Source organism: Pantherophis guttatus, chromosome 8 (assembly GCF_059756535.1).
Source record: "Pantherophis guttatus breed Tessera chromosome 8, ASM5975653v1, whole genome shotgun sequence".
Taxonomy (NCBI): Eukaryota; Metazoa; Chordata; class Lepidosauria; order Squamata; family Colubridae; genus Pantherophis; species Pantherophis guttatus.
In genome coordinates this window covers 20,390,317-20,409,577 of record NC_142070.1, presented here as the reverse complement: position 1 = coordinate 20,409,577, position 19,261 = coordinate 20,390,317, and the positions used below count along the sequence as shown (strand labels likewise).

Genomic DNA, 19,261 nt, shown 5'->3' with positions numbered 1-19,261 from the left:
CCTCTATTTTTCCCATAATCAAGGTTGAATCCTGCCTCCTTCCTGCAAATATTATTGTGAGAAAGAGAGTCAGAATATTGATCATAATATAATATGCACAAATATAGCTTGGTGTTAATGTGAAAATACTTTACTTGCTGAAAATCTTGTATGCCCCTTTCATCTTAATAAAACTTGCTGTAGAACATTCTGTGTGAATTGTGGCTGAAAGAGAAAAAAAATCAGTATTTTATAGCATAAAATTTTAAGCATTTTAAGGAGCCTGGTGGCGTAGCTGATTAAGCACTGTTACAGTGCACCAGCTGCCTGCAATTACTGCAAGTTCAAATCTCACCAGGCTCAAGGTTGACTCAGCCTTCCATCCTTTCTAAGGTAGGTAAAATGAGGACCCAGTTTGTGGGGGCAATAAGCTGACTTTGTATAAATATACAAAAGTATGAAGGCTATTGCTTAATGCATTGTAAGCCACCCTGAGTCTCCAGAGAAGGGCGGCATATAAATCAAAATAAATAGCAGGGTGTTGTTTTTTTATAAAATACTATTCATTATTGTAATGTTTTTGATTCATGACCCAGTGATTTACTCAGATCAGACAAGAATTCAATTTATGCATGATATTAGGTCATGTTTATTGAGCTGCTGAACAAGTCACAATTAGGTAAATTACAGTATGCCATGCTAAGCAATAAACCATTTGTTTTATTTATCACAAATGATTTTTTTGCATCTTAAATCATTTTGCCTCTAAACAAATCACAAGCAAAAATACAGTAACATCAATATATAGTAGTCACAAAAAAACCATAACCACATACAGTTAAATCATGTAACAAATTAAAAATAATAATTCCTAGTATTAGCCCCTTATTCACCTTGGGTACGTTCAACTGTTTACAACTTAAATACTCTTTGAAAAAGATACTTTCTAAATATCAGGATTGATAATGCAGTTCTTGTTCTTGGTGGTAAAACATTTCATAGGAGGGACCTACTAGAGAAAATGCTTCCCCGATTCCTTCACACTGCACCTCAATAACAAAGAATCACTCTTAAGCCACATAGGACTTTAAAGAATATAACCAGCATCCTAAATAGGGCCTGGGAACAGACAAGCTACTGATTCAACTCCTGTATCATTGGTGTTACAAAGCAGTACCGGGTTGTGGACATTTTGGCTAGCTGCAGTTTCTCGATGGTGTTGAAAAAGGCAGACTCGTGGAGAGTGAATTAATGGTCCAAATGTAAAGTGATGAGGGCAGGATGATGGTTTCCAGCATCCCCTGTTCCAGAAATGGGCACACAACTGATGCACCAACTGAAGCTGAGCATAACTGCCAACTGGTGCACCAACAAGAACTGACTGTCCTTGACCTAGAGATTATGCTATCTCTGCATCTGTCTGTCTGTCTGTCTGCCTGCCTGCCCGCCCATCCATCCATCCATCCATCCATCCATCCATCCATCCATCCATGTCTGTCTGTCTGTCTATCTATCTATCTATCTATCTATCTATCTATCTATCTATCATCTATCATCTCATCCGTCCATCCATCCATCCATCCATCTATCTATCTATCTATCTATCTATCTGTCTATCTGTCTATCTATCTATCTATCTCCTTCCCTTCCTCCTGGTTAAAAATATATTTTATGTTTTATTATAACTTGATGATTTAATTTAAGGGTTTATTTAATTAAACCATTTTAGGTTTTTTAGTGATGCTTTTCCCCCTCCTTTTCTCTGTTTTGTTTTTGGAAATTTCTCTCCTGTATTGTGCCAGCCAAATACGTTTCTACCAGGAAACTGCTGAAGTAATTTTATATTCAAGTGTGATTGCTACAGTTGTTGTTTATGCATCAATTCTATTAACTGATTGCAGTGGCATCTACTTTTAGGCTGTCTTATTTGGTTAAATTTTGCCTAGAACACCCTGCACCAGCTGTGCTTGTGTGATATACTGACACACAAAGTAGTCAAATATATTTCATATTGTGCAAAGAGTTAGTTTATAGTTCAATGCATTGGGTTAATACAGAATATATTGTAGCCTTGCATTCCAGCAACACATGAATAGCATTTGACAATTATTTTAAGTTAATAACAATAAAAATGGGATAATTAAATCAATCTTAAGAAGTCATGGGTTAATGAATAAAATAAGTCAACTATGATTAAGCACATAATGCAAATTCAGCTTTCGTGTGGCCATCTTCTGTGAGTAGTCATTTAATGTTTTATGTTTCACATTTGGAAGGCAATGTGAGAAATCTAGAGCTGTACTTTTGGGGCTAATTAGTGTTGCACATGCTGGGAATTTTGCTAAAGATTCATTAAAAAAAGAAGTGCTGCTTTTCCATTTATATTATTTGTCATATGAACTGTCATTTGTTTTAATAAATCTTTGCCTTGACAAACATGTTATACGTCCAATGCAAACTTAATAGCTATTCCACAAGGAGTAATATTTCTCAATTATGATCCTATGGGAACACCAAATTTGTGGGATTAATACGGTTGCCCAAATGCATCATGTACTCTGAATTTATCCTTTATGTAAGTAGTTTAAGCAAGAGAACATCAATCAAAGATGTTTGTGTTTTGTTCTGTTTTTTTGTTTTTTGTTTTTTATTTTTTGCTGGTACGGACTAGTTCTTAATCAGAAACTTCTTTGGAACTAAGCCCTGAGGTCTGTACACTTTTAGAATCTATTTTCTGGGGTCTAGATGGCAGTTATCTTTGGATGGCTTCTCCAGAGGGAGATCGTTTTAAGCAAAACTCTTGGAAAACATTGAACTTCTTAGTACAGTTGCAAACGAACCCTCCCCTTCCTGAGCTGACCTATCATAGATTAAACATTTTATGTGTTGTACAGGGTGGAGAAAAGTTACTCATGTATCTCTCAGAGCCAGAGCAATCAAGGAGAGAAGTCATTTATAGAAGAGCTTGGACACATTCTAAGCAGGGATCTTGGAATACATGGCGACTGCTGGGAAGGTAAGGAAGACTCTTAATCAAAACCTGCCTGGACAGCATAATGTACATGGTTTATTAGACTACTTCTAAAATGGAAGCATTTAAGTGCTCCATAAAAATGTATGGAGCATTCTGTGAATTTCACTTGTGCTGATTTACTCTATTTTCTGCAAAGGTCAGGCTTGACGAACTATCCCACGCTTGTGAATTCAAAAAGTAAAGCTGCCTGACAAGTAAAAAAAAATTAAGCTTTCTCGAGCATTGTTGAAATGATTTAAAATTCTGCCGTAGGTAAGAAAACGTAGAGTCGTTTGGTTGCTTTATTAGAGCGTAGCATTCTCATCCTTCACCTGAACTCTAGGCAGACAAATGCTGACACAATTAGTCTTGCGCTTACAGTACTAAGACTTAGTGCTGTCTATGGAGTATTTAAAGCACTCACAATATCTTCTTCCTATATATTGGATTACTCGAGTCATTTCAAGATTGCATTCGAGATGTTGGTTAGAGATAATGGAATCACGATCTAATCTATAGTATCAGAACGGGGTAGAAAACTGTGTTGTTGTTTTTTTCTGTTATTTTGCTCTGCTGAGGAATTTTCCGGATGACAGCAGGACCAGCAGCATCTAATAAGCCCTGTGGACGAGTATTAGTTTCCAAATATGTTATTAGGCAGTTTCATCTCGGGGGCTTTAAATGTTGTACCATGTTTGATTTAAATTGATACCGTGTTTCCCTGAAAATAAGACCCTGTCTTATATATATTTTTTGAACCCTGAAATAAGCGCTTGGCCTTATTGCCAAGCGCTCAAAAGCCCGATTGGGCTTATTATCAGGGGATGTCTTATTTTGGGGGAAATGGCAGGGGTGAAATCCAGCAGGTTCTGACAGGTTCTGGAGAACCGGTAGCGGAAATTTTGAGCAGTTCGGAGAACCGGTAGTGGAAATTTTGAGTAGTTTGGAGAACCGAAAAATACTACCTCTGACTGGCCCCAGAGTGGGGAAGGAATGGGGATTTTGCAGTATCCTTCCCCTGGAGTGGGGAGGGAATGGAGATTTTGCAGTATCCTTCCCCTGCTATGCCCACCAAGCCACACCACACACACCAACCACGCTCACAGAACCGGTAGTAAAAAAATTTGAATTTTACCACTGAAACAGGGTAGTATTTTCATTCAAAGGGTTTGGTAATGTAAATGTGGACAAACCTTTGTTCTTTGCCATGCAGAAGACCAACAGTATTGAGAACCAGGAGACTCTGGGCTTTCATCTCACTTTAGGTTTGAAAGCCAATTGAGTGACTTTGGGCCAGTCACTCTCTCACAATCCAATTTACCTCATAGGGCTGCTGTTGTATGGAAAAAAGGAGGGAGAAGAGACTTAGATATGTTTGCTGCCTTGAGCTTTGAGTTATTTATAAAAATAATAAAATCTTAATTTTTTTTTCTTGCCGTGCAGAAAAGTAATTGAATCTCACTGCAGTTTAAGAGAAATGTGCCAAGAGTAAACAAAAATAGTGTGTGTGCATGTGAATGCGTGTGTTTCCAGAGTAATGTTTAAAACAGAGTTTTCAGCCAGAAATCTTTGGATTTAGAGCTAATGCTTCTCACTCTTAGAATCTCTTTTCTGTGGCTTTACAAACTCATCTAAATATGGGACAACTTTTTCATTCGTTTTGCATTTATGGCACAAGATTCTCAAGTAGCTTTTTTTTACTTAGTAATAAATTATAACAAATGTAAAGTGTTTTGACTTGCAAACTCTGCCAAACCTAAAAGAGAACTACTTTGTGACAAAATGAATGTATGTGTGCTTGAGGTGAGGGAAGCCCATTTCTTACATGGGAACAGAGATCGTACAATTACAACCAGACCAGAAATGAAAGCTGGGAATAGTTGCTATGCATACATCGCTGTACATGATGTTAGACATTCCTTTCCTCTTTATGCTATATATTCTTTTACTGTTTGTGCCACTTGTGTGCCTTCGAATCAGTTTTTGACTCTAGCCTGGACCCTTAACCGCTACGCCAAACTGGTTCATAAGTAAATTAACTTCTGTTATTACTTAACTTACCTAAGTACCAGAGGTGGGTTTCAGCAGGTTCTGACCAGTTCTGGAGAACCGAAATTTTGAGTAGTTCGGAGAACCGGTAGTAAAAATTCTGACTGTCCCAAGTCCCAGTTGATTAGGAGGAAATGGGGATTTTGCAGTAACCTTCCCCTGGAGTGGGATGGGAAAGGAGATTTTACAGTATCCTTCCCCTGCCATGCCCACCAAACCATGCCCTGCCCACCAAGCCACACCCACAGAACTGGTAGTAAAAGTTTTTGAAACCCACCACTGCTAAGTACTGACTAACCTACTTCTGTCTGTCTGTCTATCTATCTGGTATATAATTAATTACATAGTTAAAATGTTTTCTTATTTTCTGATTTTTGCAAGTTCAGTTAATTGGTATAAAAAGGTGTTTTTTTCTCAAAGAACTTGACTTCATATAGGCATGTGAACATGTTTTTATGAACATCTTTCCATGGATGTTTAGTTGCAATTCTGTATATTATTTATTTATTTATTTATTTATTTATTTATTTATTTATTTATTTATTGTGATTTATATGCCGCCTTTCTCCCTAGGGACTCAAGGCGGCTTACAAAAAGACAACTTCAATACAAATCACAATACAATACCAAATTAAAATCAGTAACCCAATTAAAAACGATTTAAAATTATATCAGTGTACCCCCAAACGGATCAGTTTAATTGGCGGAAGAGCCACGTCTTCAGCTCGCGACGGAAGGAAAGAAGGTCGGGGGCTGTCCTGAGCTCAGTGGGCAATCCATTCCAGAGGGTCGGGGCTCCCACAGAGAACGCCCTCCCCCTGGGGGTCGTCAGCCGACATTGTTTGGCCGACGGCACCCTGAGGAGGCCGACTCTGTGAGAGCGCACAGGACGGTGGGAGAGCGGCTGGAGATGGTCCTGCAAGTACCCCGGGCCTAAGCCATGAAGGGCTTTATAGGTGAGCACCAGCACCTTGAAACGTATCCGGAGTGCCACCGGTAGCCAGTGCAGCTCACGCAGGAGAGGTGTTACACGGGAGTATCTAGACGCCCCCGTAACTACCCGCGCGGCTGCATTTTGGACTAACTGAAGCCTCCGGACACATCCCAAGGGCAGCCCCATGTAGAGGGTGTTACAGTAGTCCAACCTAGAGGTAACAAGGGCGTGAGTGACCATGGTGAGGGCATCCCGGTCTAGGAACGGGCGCAACTGGCGCACAAGACGGACCTGTGCGAAGGCCCCCCTGGTTACGGCCGTCAGATGATCATCTAAAGACAGCCGAGAATCCAGGAGGACACCCAAGTTGCGGACCCTGTCGGAGGGAGCAAGGGTTTCACCTCCGATCATTAAGGATGGAACCTCAAGATCCCGGGATGCCGGCATCCACAGCCACTCAGTCTTGGAAGGGTTGAGTCTGAGCCTGTTCCTCCCCATCCAAACCCGCACCGCTTCCAGGCAGTGGGACATCACGGAAAGGGCATCCCTAGGGTGGTCAGGGGTGGAGATGTAAAGCTGGGTATCATCAGCATATTGATGATACCTCACCCCAAAACCACGGATGATCTCACCCAGCGGTTTCATATAGATATTAAAGAGCAGAGGAGAGAGAACCGAGCCCTGAGGCACCCCACAAGTGAGAGGCCTCTGGGAGGATCCCTGACCCCCCGCCCAAACAGACTGCAGACGGCCCGAGACATAGGAGGAGAACCACTGTAAAACAGTGCCTCCTAACCCTATCCCCCTGAGCCGCTGCAGCAGGATACCATGGTCGATGGTATCGAATGCCGCTGAGAGGTCAAGAAGGACCAGGATGGAGGAGCAACCCCCATCCCTGGCCCGCCAGAGATCATTTACTAGGGCGACCAATGCCGTTTCCGTGCTGTGGCCACGCCTGAAACCAGATTGGTAAGGATCCAGGTAGTCAGTTTCCTCCAGGAATTGAGGGAATTGCTGTGCCACCACGGACTCAACAACCTTCGCTAAAAAGCGAAGGTTGGAGACTGGACGGTAGTTGTTAAGTACGTCTGGATCCAGGTTAGGCTTCTTAAAAAATATGCTTATATTTGCAAGCATATTTCCTAACATAAGGAATGGCCTTCCCTGCTATTTTTTTTTTCATTTGGTGAACCCATTACAGATTACAAATATTAAGCTGCAATTGTATGCAGAGTTAGCTGAAAGTAAACCCCAGTTAACATTCTGCATAAATATGACTAGGGGCATCCTTCCTCCCACTGCTTAAAGTGTTCTTGCATCTATAATCCTGCAGAAAACTAAACTAGCATAAATTTTGTAGTCTTCATTGCAATTTGGATTGCCTTTCTTCTGGCTTGCAGATCAACAATACTGTCCTCATGTCCCATGCCAAAAAAGCTGCCTTCAATTTTCTCACTTCACAGGGTCACCAGCAAACCATCTTCTCCAATATTAGTGTAATTCAAGGGTGTCAAACTCAATTTCATTGAGGGCTGCATTAGGGTTGTGTTTGACCTTGGGGGGGCTGGGCTGGGTGTGGCCAGCTCAATGCCCGTTGTGTCAGGGGCGCCTGTGGTGCCTGAGAACTCTGCCAGAGAAAACGGGTTCCCGAGCTCCGTTTTTGGCTGCAACAGCGGACCTCCCAAGCTCCGTTTTCACTGGCAGAGGTACCACAGGCCAGTTCTTCATTGTTTCCAGGGTAGCCCCACGGGCCAGATCTAAACACCCCGTAAGCCACATCTGGTCCCTGGGCCTTGAGTTTGACGCCCCTGGTATAATTGATGGTTGTTTTGACATATCAGTCTCTACCACCTTTTCTATGAACAGGCTCCACTTTGCCTGCCAGGTGAGCATGAACCTGTGCAAACCGGAGGCAACCATCACTGGTACTAGGTTAATTCCCCCCCACTACTGATAGAATGGTTGGAGAAGTACTTCAGATTATATCCATGGTAAAACTGCCATAACTTGTTGAAATAAACCGAAGAGGTTTAAATGCCTTCCTTTTCTGGTTTAACAGTTCTTGTCACTCCTCTGGCTTACAAGACATATTCTGAGCATATATTTGCTCATTCCTCTGACTTCTCTTTTGATGGTCCATGTATACACAGGTGATTAAATGTAAAGCTGCAGTCATCTGGGAACCAGACAAAGCATTTTCAATTGAAGAGGTAGAAGTAGCACCACCAAAGAGCCATGAAATTCGAGTGAAGGTAATGCAATGAATAAATTATGATTGTAATAAAATTTGCAGTTGTCTTGCATCTAAACTATTGAGACTTGCTAAAAAGGCTGCTGCTTAGGAAAACATAAATAGCAAGACTTGAACCAAGATGCTGCTATCCGAAATGTCCCTGTTGATGGTTGCTCCACCAATCATCCAGTTCTTGTTAGCTTTTTTTTTTTTTTTCCCAAAGGCGTTTCCCTTCAGAATCATTTTGGAATAAATGTTTTGTATTGCTGACAGTTTCTTGACCTCCCTTTTGTGTTTGGGTACAGGCAGCGGTGGGCTGCAACTGGTTAACAACCGGTTCTGTGAGTGCGCGCGCCTAACGCGCTTGCGCACAGGGTTCAAAATACAGCAATTTGAAGCTCAGCTGCTTACCTTCTAAGGCAGCCCCAATAAGTAGAACAGTGGAGGCACGGAAATCAGCTGTGCCGCCCTAATCAGCTGAGCCAGAAAGAAGGAAATATAGGACAGGATAGGGAGGGGGCGGGTGGGCGGGTGGGCGGGGCCAGCTGATTGTCAGAACTACCGGTTCACGCGAACCGGTCCAAACTGGCAGCAGCCCATCACTGGGTACCTGCAGCTTGTGAAATAGGTTCTTGACTATATCACATTACTGGTGGTCCATAGAGATTGTTCCCCTGCAACAGTTGCTTTTCTTTTGATAAAATGGCCATAGAACTATTGTACTCTCCAGAAAAAAGAAAGATGCAAATCGCCAGATTCTGCATCAACGAATAGTCTGCATCCAGAATGAAGAAGGCAACTTGTATATATTTTATAGAACCAGTTTTTAATGAGATCACAGTTCAAATTTTGGTAACCACCCAAAACAAATCATTTTGAAACATGCAATACAGAAACCCATAAATTTGGTGTTCTTTCTCATGATCTCCAGGCAAACTAAAAATCCTTACTCTTCCTTCCTTTAACTGTATAACTGTTATGTGATGTGATTGGAAGGATTGTTCTCTTTGAAGGCTTCCACAAAGCATCTTCTGGGTTCACTGTGCAAAGAGAATGCTGGATTAGATAGGCTTCGGGTCTGGTGAAGCTCTTTAGGTGAAAATATGAACTGGACCAGAAGTGGGTTCCTCTTTCCTTCACTACCGGTTCAGAACTGGGAGTGCCGCTTGCGTGTGGCGCTTCTGCGCATGCGCAGAGCATCTATGATGATGTCTGGGCGGGTGGGCGGAGCCTCCCGCCGCCACCACTACTGGTTCACGGGAATGGGGGCGAACCGGTAGAAACCCACCACTGAATTGGACCCAAGCGTTGAAATGACATACTCTTATCTGTACAGATGGTAGCCACTGGGATCTGTCGGACCGATGATCATGTATGGAAAGGGGTTTTTCCAAACATAGACTACCCTGTTATTGGGGGCCATGAAGGAGCAGGCATCGTTGAAAGTATTGGACCAGAAGTCACTTGTGTAAAACCAGGTAAGGATATTATTATTATTATTATTATTATTATTATTATTATTATTATTATTCACATTGGATAGTACAGTACTAGGAATTTCAGGCAATTCTGAAGATGCAGCTATATTTTGAAATATTCAAAAGGGATCAGGTTCCTTATTCTCTTTTGATAATAATTACAAAAGGCCACACTCCTTGAATGCACACATATACTACACTGTATATATTACAACATTGTTGGTTGTTCGGAAGAATTTGATGCTTATGAAGGCCTATATCAGCTAAACTGGCATCTATGACTTGATATTGTTGTGTATATTATAGTAATATCTAGGTACTTGACAAGGACTCAAAAGGTAAACAAACATGTCATATCCAGTCTAAACATCTGGCTGATTGTGCAACCAACCATAAGTTATTAATATTAAGATGTCATAGTGCAATCTCTCTCTTTTAGTTTGAACTTTGAAGTTTATTAGATTTCTGTACCGCCCTTCTCCCGAAGGACTCACATAGATTTATAAAATTTAAAATTTAAAACCAAATTAAAATCAATATATAAAATTGGCCTGCAAATTAAAACATACATACACCCATAATAAAAATCGTAATTAGGCTGCAGCTACTTAAAAATTATGTGAACGGTTGACTTCTTAAAACAGCAGCATCTTTCCTCCTGGCTCATGCAAAAGCCTGAAAAAAATATAAACTGTTTTAAAGAATAGCAAAGTGGTGATGACCAAAGATCTGAAATACATCCTAGGAATTATTCTCTGTGTGTATAGCTTAAATATTGATTCCTTGAACTTTTATTAATAGGCTATGAGATTTTTAACCCCAAAATGATCACATTAGGACTGATTTTTATTCCCTGCAAGGTGACAAGGTCATTCCTCTCTGTGTTCCTCAATGCGGACAATGTGACTGCTGCTTGAGTCCAAAAGCCAACTGCTGTCTCAAATCCCAGTAAGTTTGTTGTACATATTACTTATTTGGGTTTTCCAGTTACAGCAGGGGTGTCAAACTCAAGGCCCGGGGGCCAGATTCGGCCCATGGGGTTCTTAGATCTGGCCCGCAGGGCTGTCCTGGAAACAGTGAAGGACCGGCCCGCAGTGTCTCTGCCAGAAAAACGGGGTTGGGGGAGGCATGCATGGCCCACCCGAGCTCTGTATTCACTGGCAGAGAGTTGCAGGAGGCCGCCATGGCTGAAAACGGAGCTGAGGAACCCCTATTTTGCTGGCAAGGCGCTCAGGCCGCCACAGGCGCCCCCGACACAAGTGACATCAAGCTGGCCATGCCCACCCCTGTCACGCCCACCCTGGCACCCTGAGGTCAAACACAATCTTTTTGCGGCCCTCAATGAAATCAAGTTTGACACCCCTGAGTTACAGTGACCATTTCTGACCAACCCAGACTATGACAAAACACTGATTTGAATCTCCTCAAACAGCATTTATAAAGCTTTTCAAAGTCTGATGCCAGATGGAACCAGCAGGTTCACCTGCCGGGGGAAACAGATTCATCACTTCCTGTGGATAAGCACCTTTTCCGAGTACACGGTGATGCCTGAGGCATCTATTGTAAGAATTGATGATGATGCTCCTCTGGATAAAGTTTGCCTCTTTGGCTGTGGCTTTTCAACTGGCTATGGGGCTGCCATCAATTGTGCCAAGGTAAGAAGAACTTCATGCTTCCTGCTTAGGTTGGAAGAAGAGTTCATTCCATATCTTCTAGAAATGAACCTTGATTTGTTTGGCTTTTGCTGTAACTTGTGTTATTAATATACCATATTTTTCAGAGTATAAGATGCTCCAGACTATAAGACACACCTACCTTTTTTTGGTGAGGAAAACAAGGAAAAGAAATCTGCCTCTGTCTCTCAGCAATTTTGCCTCATTGCAGCAAACAGCAAATAGCCTGCTTTACTTTCATTTTCGTTTTCAGCATAGCTTGATTAGCACAAGAAAAAAAAATCTGCTCCTAGCAATTTACCTCCTTGCAGCAAGCAGCAGAGGCCCACTCAGCAATAGGCAATGGCAATCCCTGCAGTCTGAACAGCTGAGAGTCGGGAGGCCGATCCAAGGGACAATCAACTTGTGCTAATTAGGCTGTGCTGAAGCTGAAATGGGCTGTTTCCTCTTGCTGCTTGCTGCAAGGAGGTAAATTGCTGGGAGGCAGAGGCCAAAGGATGGGGGTAAGTGGGTGGGCAGGGCTACATTCGGTGTATAAGATGCACCTAGATTTCCACCCCCTTTTAGGGGGGAAAAAAGGTGCATCTTATACTCCGAAAAATATGGTAACATGATTTGAGTAATCCTGATCTATTGTGATTGGTTTAGATTGTAAATATGGTGTTAACTTGTAAACCATGGGTTAACTTGACGTCAGTCTTTGGCTTGTTTGATTTTGGTTTGATAGATCTTATGAATTCAATTATTAAGATTTGTAAATCATGGTTCGTGGTTTAGTACAACAGAGTGGCAAACAATAGCTTATTGTAACATGGAAACTCAATCATAGGTCTGAACACACAAGTGTTGCAAGGATATCATGCTGCTAGTTTGGACACAGAGAAGTAATGTCAAACATCCTTGTCAATTTATTACACATTGTGAAATAAATTATATTCTCTGCACTGTCTCCAGTCCTAGGTTATACCTTTTCTTGTGTATGTATTCTAACCAGGGGTGAAATGCTCCCGGATCGGACCGGATCACCCAATCCGGTAGCAATTTTTCCCTGTGGTTCGGCAATCCTGGAGCGATCGCCGCCCGGGTGTCATTACTTCCTGGTTTTAACCAGGAAGTAATGTTTTTTTACCTTCTGCACATGCACAGGTTTTGCGCATGTGCAGGTGCGCGCGCGCATGACACACATGTATGCACGTGACATGCACGCGCGCATAGCACTTCCGAACCGGTAAGGAAGGTAAGTAGATTTCACCCCTGATTCTAACCTTCTTGTTATATTCCAATGGTTAATTTTGTGGTATTGCACTTTTTTCTTGAAACTAAAACTATTTTTATTGCATTCTGCTCAGCTTTATTTATTTTATTTATTAAATTTATACGCTACCCATCTTGTGGTTTGAAGTGACCCTGAGTGACTCTGAGTTTTGTGTCCATGCTTGCCTTCTTGTTCTAGCCTTTGCTTGTTCTCATGCCATCTTCATCCATCCAGCTCCTGGGTTTGTTTGGGTGTCTTCCAACACAAGATTCTTCTTTGTGTGATTTTTTTTTTTTCAGGTTGAGCCTGGTTCTTCCTGTGCCATCTTTGGCTTAGGAGGTGTTGGTTTGTCTGTGATCATGGGTTGTAAAGCAGCTGGAGCATCCAGGATTATTGGGATTGACATCAACAAGGATAAATTTATGAAGGCCAAAGAATTAGGAGCCACTGAGTGCATCTGCCCCCAGGATTTTGAGAAGCCGATTCACGAGGTGCTCGTGCAGAAGACTGGTCTTGGTGTGGACTATACATTTGAAGTGATTGGACGCATTGACACAGAAGTATGTGATTTGCGTTGGCAATAATCTCTTAGGTTCAAATTTCCATTTTGTAGCAGAAAGCACCTTCAGATATTAGGATTAACATTCAAGCGGAAAATATTCTAGTGTCTTGTGGTCACATATTCTATATTTGGGGGGGAATCTTTTTCCATTTTCTAGGAAAAAATGTGAACGTTAAATATATTGTATGTCCAACACATGCATACTTTGGAATCTTTGTAGTAGTATCAGCGAGTCACATCTAAGGATTATGATTATAAATAATCTCCTTCTCCTCCTCCTCCTCCTCTTTTTCTGTTACCCAGAGGACAAAGGAGCAAACTGACATATTGGTTGGTCCTTCCAAGTTACAATTATATACAGGTAGTCCTTGAGTTACGACCACAATTGAGCCCAAAATTCATGTTGCTAAGTGAAACATTTGTTAAATGAGTTTGCCCAGTGGTGAAATCCAAATTTTTCTACTACCGGTTCTGTGGACGTGGCTTGGTGGGCATGGCAGGGGAAGGATACTGCAAAATCTCCATTCCCTCCCCACTCTTGGGGAAGGATATTGCAAAATCTTCATTCCCACCCTACTCTGGGGCCAGCCAGAGGTGGTATTTGCCAGTTCTCCAAACTACAAATTTCCGCTGCCAGTTCTCCAGATCCTGTCAGAACCTGCTGGATTTCACCCCTGAGTTTGCCCCAATTTACGACTTTTCTTGCCATGGTTGTTAAGTGAATCATTGCATTTGTTAAGTCAGCAACGTGGTTACTAAGTGAATCTGGATTCCCCATTGACTTTGCTTGTCAGAAGGTCGCAAAAGCAGTTCATGAGACCCCGGGACATTGCAACTGTCATAAATGTGAGTCAGTTGCAGAGCAGCTGACTTTTGATCATGTGACAATGGGGATGCTGCAACCGTCGTGTGAAAAACTGTCATAAGTCACTTTTTTCAGTGCCGTTGTAACTTTGAATGGTCACTAAATGAACTGTTGTAAGTAAGGACTACCTGTACTGCCCATATATTGACAGTAGGTTAAAGAAAGAAGTGAGGAGAAAGAGGTACCTTGTTCCAGCAAGAAAGACCTGTGGTGGCGCAGTGGTTAGAGTGCAGTACTGCCGGCTAATTCTGCTGATCACCTGCTGCCAGCAGTTTGGCAGATCAAATCTCACCAGGCTCAAGGTTGACTCAACCTTCCCTCCTTCCGAGGTGGGTAAAATGAGGAGCCAGATTGTTGGGGGCAATAGGCTTACTCTGTAAACCGCTTAGAGAGGGCTGTAAAGCACTGTGAAGCGGTATATAAATCTAAGTGCCATTGCTATTGCTAAGACAGATAACTCATCCAAACAACCAAACCCCATTATCTGAATGAAACTATTGTCCATCTTTAATTCTTGTTTCCGAATGCTGAGTTAGATGCACTAAGGCTCTCCTGTTTATTCTTTGATGTAGCTGTATTCTCTTTTTTTATATAAGCAACACCTCTAGGATTATGTACAACCTATCGGTGGAAAACTTAGACTACAGTCTGTTCACTTGAATTCTTTAGCTTGTTTTTCTTTGGGTCTCAAATAGGTCAGTGCCCTTGCATCGTCCCACCTGGGCCATGGGATTTGTGTATTGGTGGGGGCACCTCCTGCAAAATCACAGCTCTCTTTTGACCCTGCTCTCCTGCTCACAGGAAGGAAACTATTAGGCTGTCTGATTGGAGGTACGCATTGGCTAATGTGGGTCATAAATAAGATACTTCTAACCAGTATGTGCATGTGATTCGTTTTTCAAAATAAGAAATATGGTTTTTGATTGGTCCAGCTTGGTATAAAATTGTATAAAGTTGTCTTGACTCGTCTAAAGAATTCTATCTACTATCTGCTTAGTTTCAGCCTCTGAATTGTCTCCATTTCCCATTGCTGAATTTAAACAGAGAACAGGAGGCTCTGGTTAGGAAATGCTGTTTTGTCAAGATTCTCAATATCTTATTAATGGAATGGAATGGAATGGAATGGAATGGAATGGAATGGAGTACAATACAATACAATACAATACGATACAATACAATACAATACAATACAATACAATACAATACAATACAATACAATACAATACAATACAATACAATACAATACAATACAATACAATAATAAACAGAGTTGGAAGGGACCTTGGAAGTCTTCTAGTCCAACCCCGTGTTTAGGAAAGAAACCCCTCTACCATTTCAGACAAATGGTTATCCAAACTCTTCTTAAAAACTTCCAGTGTTGGAGAATTCACAACTTCTGGAGGCAAGTTGTTCCACTGGTTAATTGTTCTAACTGTCAGGAAATTTCTTCTTAGTTCTAGGTTGTTTTTCTCCTTGATTACTTTTCATCCATTGCTTCTTGTCCTGCCTTCAAGTGCTTTAGAGAATAGCTTGATTCCCTCCTCTTTGTGGCAACCCCTGAGATTAGCTACAGTTTTCTTAAGAAATGACATAATAATGAAAAATGAATAATAAACACTTACCCCTTTTCTAATATAACAGCATTTATCATTGTAAGTATTGTGATATAATTGGAGAATTTGCTTACAGCTCAGCTTTCACCAGCCTAATGTTCTCCAATTGCATCATTTCAATATTTTGAAGGACAGATCTATATATATAAAAGCAAAAACCACTCACACAGTAATCATGAAATCTCCAGAACCGTAAAGCCTACAAACTTGAAATTTGCCACATATGTTCCTCTTGGCTTCTAGGTGCTCACTAAGAAAGGATTTTTCGAAATGACCATCAGAACATTAGTATTTCCTATATTATTATTAACACGCTCTGATGCTAAGGAGTTCTACTCCCACTTCCCACCTGAAAAGAAATCTGTTCCAAATGCAAAACACAAGCAGGGGAGAGGAGTTTCACTTTCAGTTTTAATTTCACAGCAGGAAGCAGCTTTAATACAGAACACTTGTGCTAAGCCACGGCCAGTTCCTTCCTGTCTCCTTCTTGCTCACATAGCAAATACTGTTTCACTTTCCAAACAGCCCTCTGATGCTAAGGATGCTACTCCCCCTCCCACCTGAAAAGAAATCTGTTCCACGTTCTGATGCTAAGGAGTTCTTCCCAGCTCAAAAGAAATCTGTCCAAATGCAAAACACAAACAGAGGAGAGGAGTTTCACTTTCAGTTTTACTTTCACAGCAGCAAGCAGCTTTAATACAGAAAAGTTAAGCTAAGCCATGCCCAGGCTCCTTCCTGTCTCCTTCTTGCTCACTCACACACTGACAGGATGCTAGCCAGATGAATACCGATGGATGCTGCAGGCTGGGACATTCTACATTAAGTTTCAGGCTGTAAGTGTCAATTTATCAAGCCCGAACACCTAGTTTCGTAGCGAAGCAGGGGCATCCAGCTAGTTTATTATAAGTACACCAAAGTTGGTGATGCTGCAAAAAACAAAAAAATTCATTTTCAGTTCTTTTATGCAAAGAAATGAATAATTCAATTACTATTCCTATTTGTTTTCTTTTAAAACCCAGGTTGGAAATTAAAAGATGCTCTCCCTAAACTTGTTTTGGATTATATGAAACATAAATTTAATACAGATGCATTAATATCTCATGTATTGCCTTTTGAGAAGATCAGTGAAGGATTTGAGCTTTTACTTTCTGGAAAAAGGTATGATTGTGTCAGCACATTACCAGCTGTCACATTTTATTCCTCTTGTTTTGTCAGATCTTTCTTCTAAAGATTTCATGCTGATACAGTTTCATCATTATAACTGACCTCTAAAGTACATGAGACTAAGAAGTAGTGATGTCACAAGGATAACCTGTCATACCTATGGATGAGAATATTTATAAAACAGGTTGAACAATGGGGTTCTTGGTGTTCTCTGAGTTTGAAAATTTTCATGCAGGCATTTTATTACCAAACTAGGTACCATCATCAGCACTAGCTCTGATTATGTTATTGTATCTAGCATAGTAGTGAAATATCTGCAAAAAAACTAACCAAGCTCAGAAAATACCAAGGACCCCATGATACCCTGTGAACTTCAGAACTGTGTAGGAATTTGAATCGACATGTTTTTGATCAAGAGATCACTGTCCCTTTCCAGTCCAAAGAACTTGAATTTCCATATACTTTGGAAATGACAAGGTGTTTTTTTTTTTAATTTGATTTATATGCTGCCCTTCTCTGGAGACTCAGGGCGGCTTACAGTGCGTTAAGCAATAGCCTTCATACTTTTGTATATTTATACAAAGTCAGCTTATTGCCCCCACAAACTGGGTCCTCAATTTACCTACCTTAGAAAGGATGGAAGGCTGAGTCAACCTTGAGCCTGGCGAGATTCGATCTTACTTTAATTGCAGACAGCTGGTGTTAAATTACAGTGCTCTGTCTGTTGAGCTATCCAGGCTCCTGGATCAAAGATTGGCTTTGGCTAAATTATACAAATAAAAGATAGAATGAATGGAAATTGTTCTTCTTGTTGTACAAATTGTCATACACTGCCTAGAATACCTTTTAGTGTTTTTATACAAATTTGATTAAATAAATAAACACTCATTTTTATAATACTTATCTTTTTATGTGAATTTATATAACTTGTTTTTATATTTGTTGTTACATTTGATTGTTGCATGCTGCTCAAAGTCACTTTTGGTAAACCGGGTGGCTATACAAATTTGATTAATAAATATTCATTTTTATATTTATCTTTTAGTGTGGAGTTTTATATTTTTATATCTGTTGTTTTTATAATTGTATTAACTATTGTTACATAATAGTCTAGAGTTGCTTTTTGTGAGATGGGCAGCTATATAAATGTGATTGATTGATGGATGGATGGATGGAAATGGAGACAAGGTTATTGCACTAACACCTTAGTGTACATTAGATATTGCTAGGTAGACATTGCTTGCAAATGTGTTAATCCTCCTCTTTCGTTTTTTCTTTCAGCATTCGCTGCGTTTTGCTGTTTTAAAACTACAAATTTAACCTATCTCACAGTCTCCTTTGCAGTTTTGTGCAGTTTTAATAGCATCTCATTTAATACTGTACAACCATGTAATCTGTGCTGAAAACATTTATAATCAATTACATTGGTAAACAAATATGAAAAGCCACTTAATTTATAAGTTGTTGTGGAAAAATGCTTTTGATATGCTATTAAGGCCAGCTGATCCTCGCATCATCATTACAGAGATCCATCCGTGTTTCCACAGCATGCAAGATATGTTTACCGTTTGGCCAGATTCAATGAAAAAGCAAACATGGAATCTTGGATCTTGGATTGAAATGTCCTATTGTGTCAAACAAATGGAAAAGTTACTTGTGTTACGTTGCAATAATAAATTGAATCAACTATAATCCTTTTTGAATAGTAGTCTTGTACCTATTGCATATTGGCTAACCCACTATTAAACAAATGAGATTGTTTTTTGCTATGTTTGTAGCTAGCATGCCACCAAAATTGCCTGGGACAGATTCTGTGACATATCTCAAAGATGTCTGAACTTTCTTTGTCAAATCCATACTTGAGACAGTACTCTAGTTAGGTCACCAGGGGTGGGATTCAGCTGGTTTGGACTAGTTTGGGTGAACCAGATGTTAATTTTAATCTGGTTCACCGAACCAGTAGTTGCAAGGACTGGCTGATCCCACCCACCCCTCCCCTCCCAGGAGTCTCCATGCAGTCTATTTTGGATGCCAGGTAAGTGCAGAGCTCACGTGGAGGCTCTGGGAGGGCGAAAAACGGGCCTACTGGAAATCTGAAAACGGGCCTGTTTCCGGCCTCTGGAGGGCCTTCAGAGCCTGGGGGAGGCTGTTTTTGCCCTCCCGGAGGCTCAAAAAAAGCCTCCAGAGTCTTGGGAGGGTGAAAACACACATACACCCATGGTGCAGGAGGTTGAGTAGGCCACACCCACCATGGCCACGCCCACACAGCAACCAGGCAGAGAACCGGTTAAAATTTCTGAATCCCATCCCTGGTTAACACTACTGCCACCACTACCCTTCAGAACCACATTTCCTCAAAATTTGCACAGCCCCAACAATGTTATCTTTCAGGAGAGCTTTTTTAAAAAGGGGTTTTCCAATGGGCCATGCATGATGCAAGTTG

The 19,261-nt window shown here is 41.0% G+C and overlaps 1 protein-coding gene and 1 long non-coding RNA gene across 4 annotated transcripts in view; one reads left to right on the top strand and one right to left on the bottom strand.

Annotated features, from left to right (window-relative positions):
- LOC148112558 (uncharacterized) overlaps nucleotides 1-19,261 on the bottom strand; it is a 53,553-nt gene that overhangs the window by 21,762 nt on the left and 12,530 nt on the right. The window contains exons 2-4 of the long non-coding RNA XR_015729274.1: nucleotides 4,186-4,325; nucleotides 135-204; nucleotides 2-42 (exon numbers count right to left, since the gene is read on the bottom strand). This is a non-coding gene — a long non-coding RNA (uncharacterized LOC148112558). The remainder of the gene's footprint in view (nucleotide 1; nucleotides 43-134; nucleotides 205-4,185; nucleotides 4,326-19,261) is intronic.
- On the top strand, nucleotides 2,427-18,510 carry LOC117678978 (alcohol dehydrogenase 1-like). 3 transcript variants are annotated; one of them, XM_087875372.1, is made up of 10 exons: nucleotides 2,427-2,554; nucleotides 2,874-2,995; nucleotides 8,126-8,227; nucleotides 9,545-9,686; nucleotides 10,547-10,634; nucleotides 11,119-11,341; nucleotides 12,914-13,174; nucleotides 14,737-14,872; nucleotides 16,674-16,812; nucleotides 18,100-18,510. In XM_087875372.1, the coding sequence occupies exons 2-10, from the start codon at nucleotides 2,978-2,980 to the stop codon at nucleotides 18,122-18,124; spliced, it is 1,134 nt and encodes a 377-aa protein (XP_087731498.1). In that variant the 5' UTR covers nucleotides 2,427-2,554; nucleotides 2,874-2,977; the 3' UTR covers nucleotides 18,125-18,510. The 3 variants fall into 3 exon arrangements, with proteins under 3 accessions (XP_087731498.1, XP_060542929.1, XP_034296415.1); XM_060686946.2 differs by lacking the exon at nucleotides 2,427-2,554 and adding an exon at nucleotides 2,627-2,687; XM_034440524.3 differs by lacking the exon at nucleotides 2,427-2,554 and having other exon boundaries at nucleotides 2,703-2,995.

Bases quoted from the DNA above. Each gene is read 5' to 3' on its own strand.
- LOC117678978 (XM_087875372.1), top strand. The intron at 9,687-10,546 runs GTAAGGATATTA...ATTCCCTGCAAG, and splicing joins AGTCACTTGTGTAAAACCAG to GTGACAAGGTCATTCCTCTC. The intron at 10,635-11,118 runs GTAAGTTTGTTG...CTCCTCAAACAG, and splicing joins AACTGCTGTCTCAAATCCCA to CATTTATAAAGCTTTTCAAA.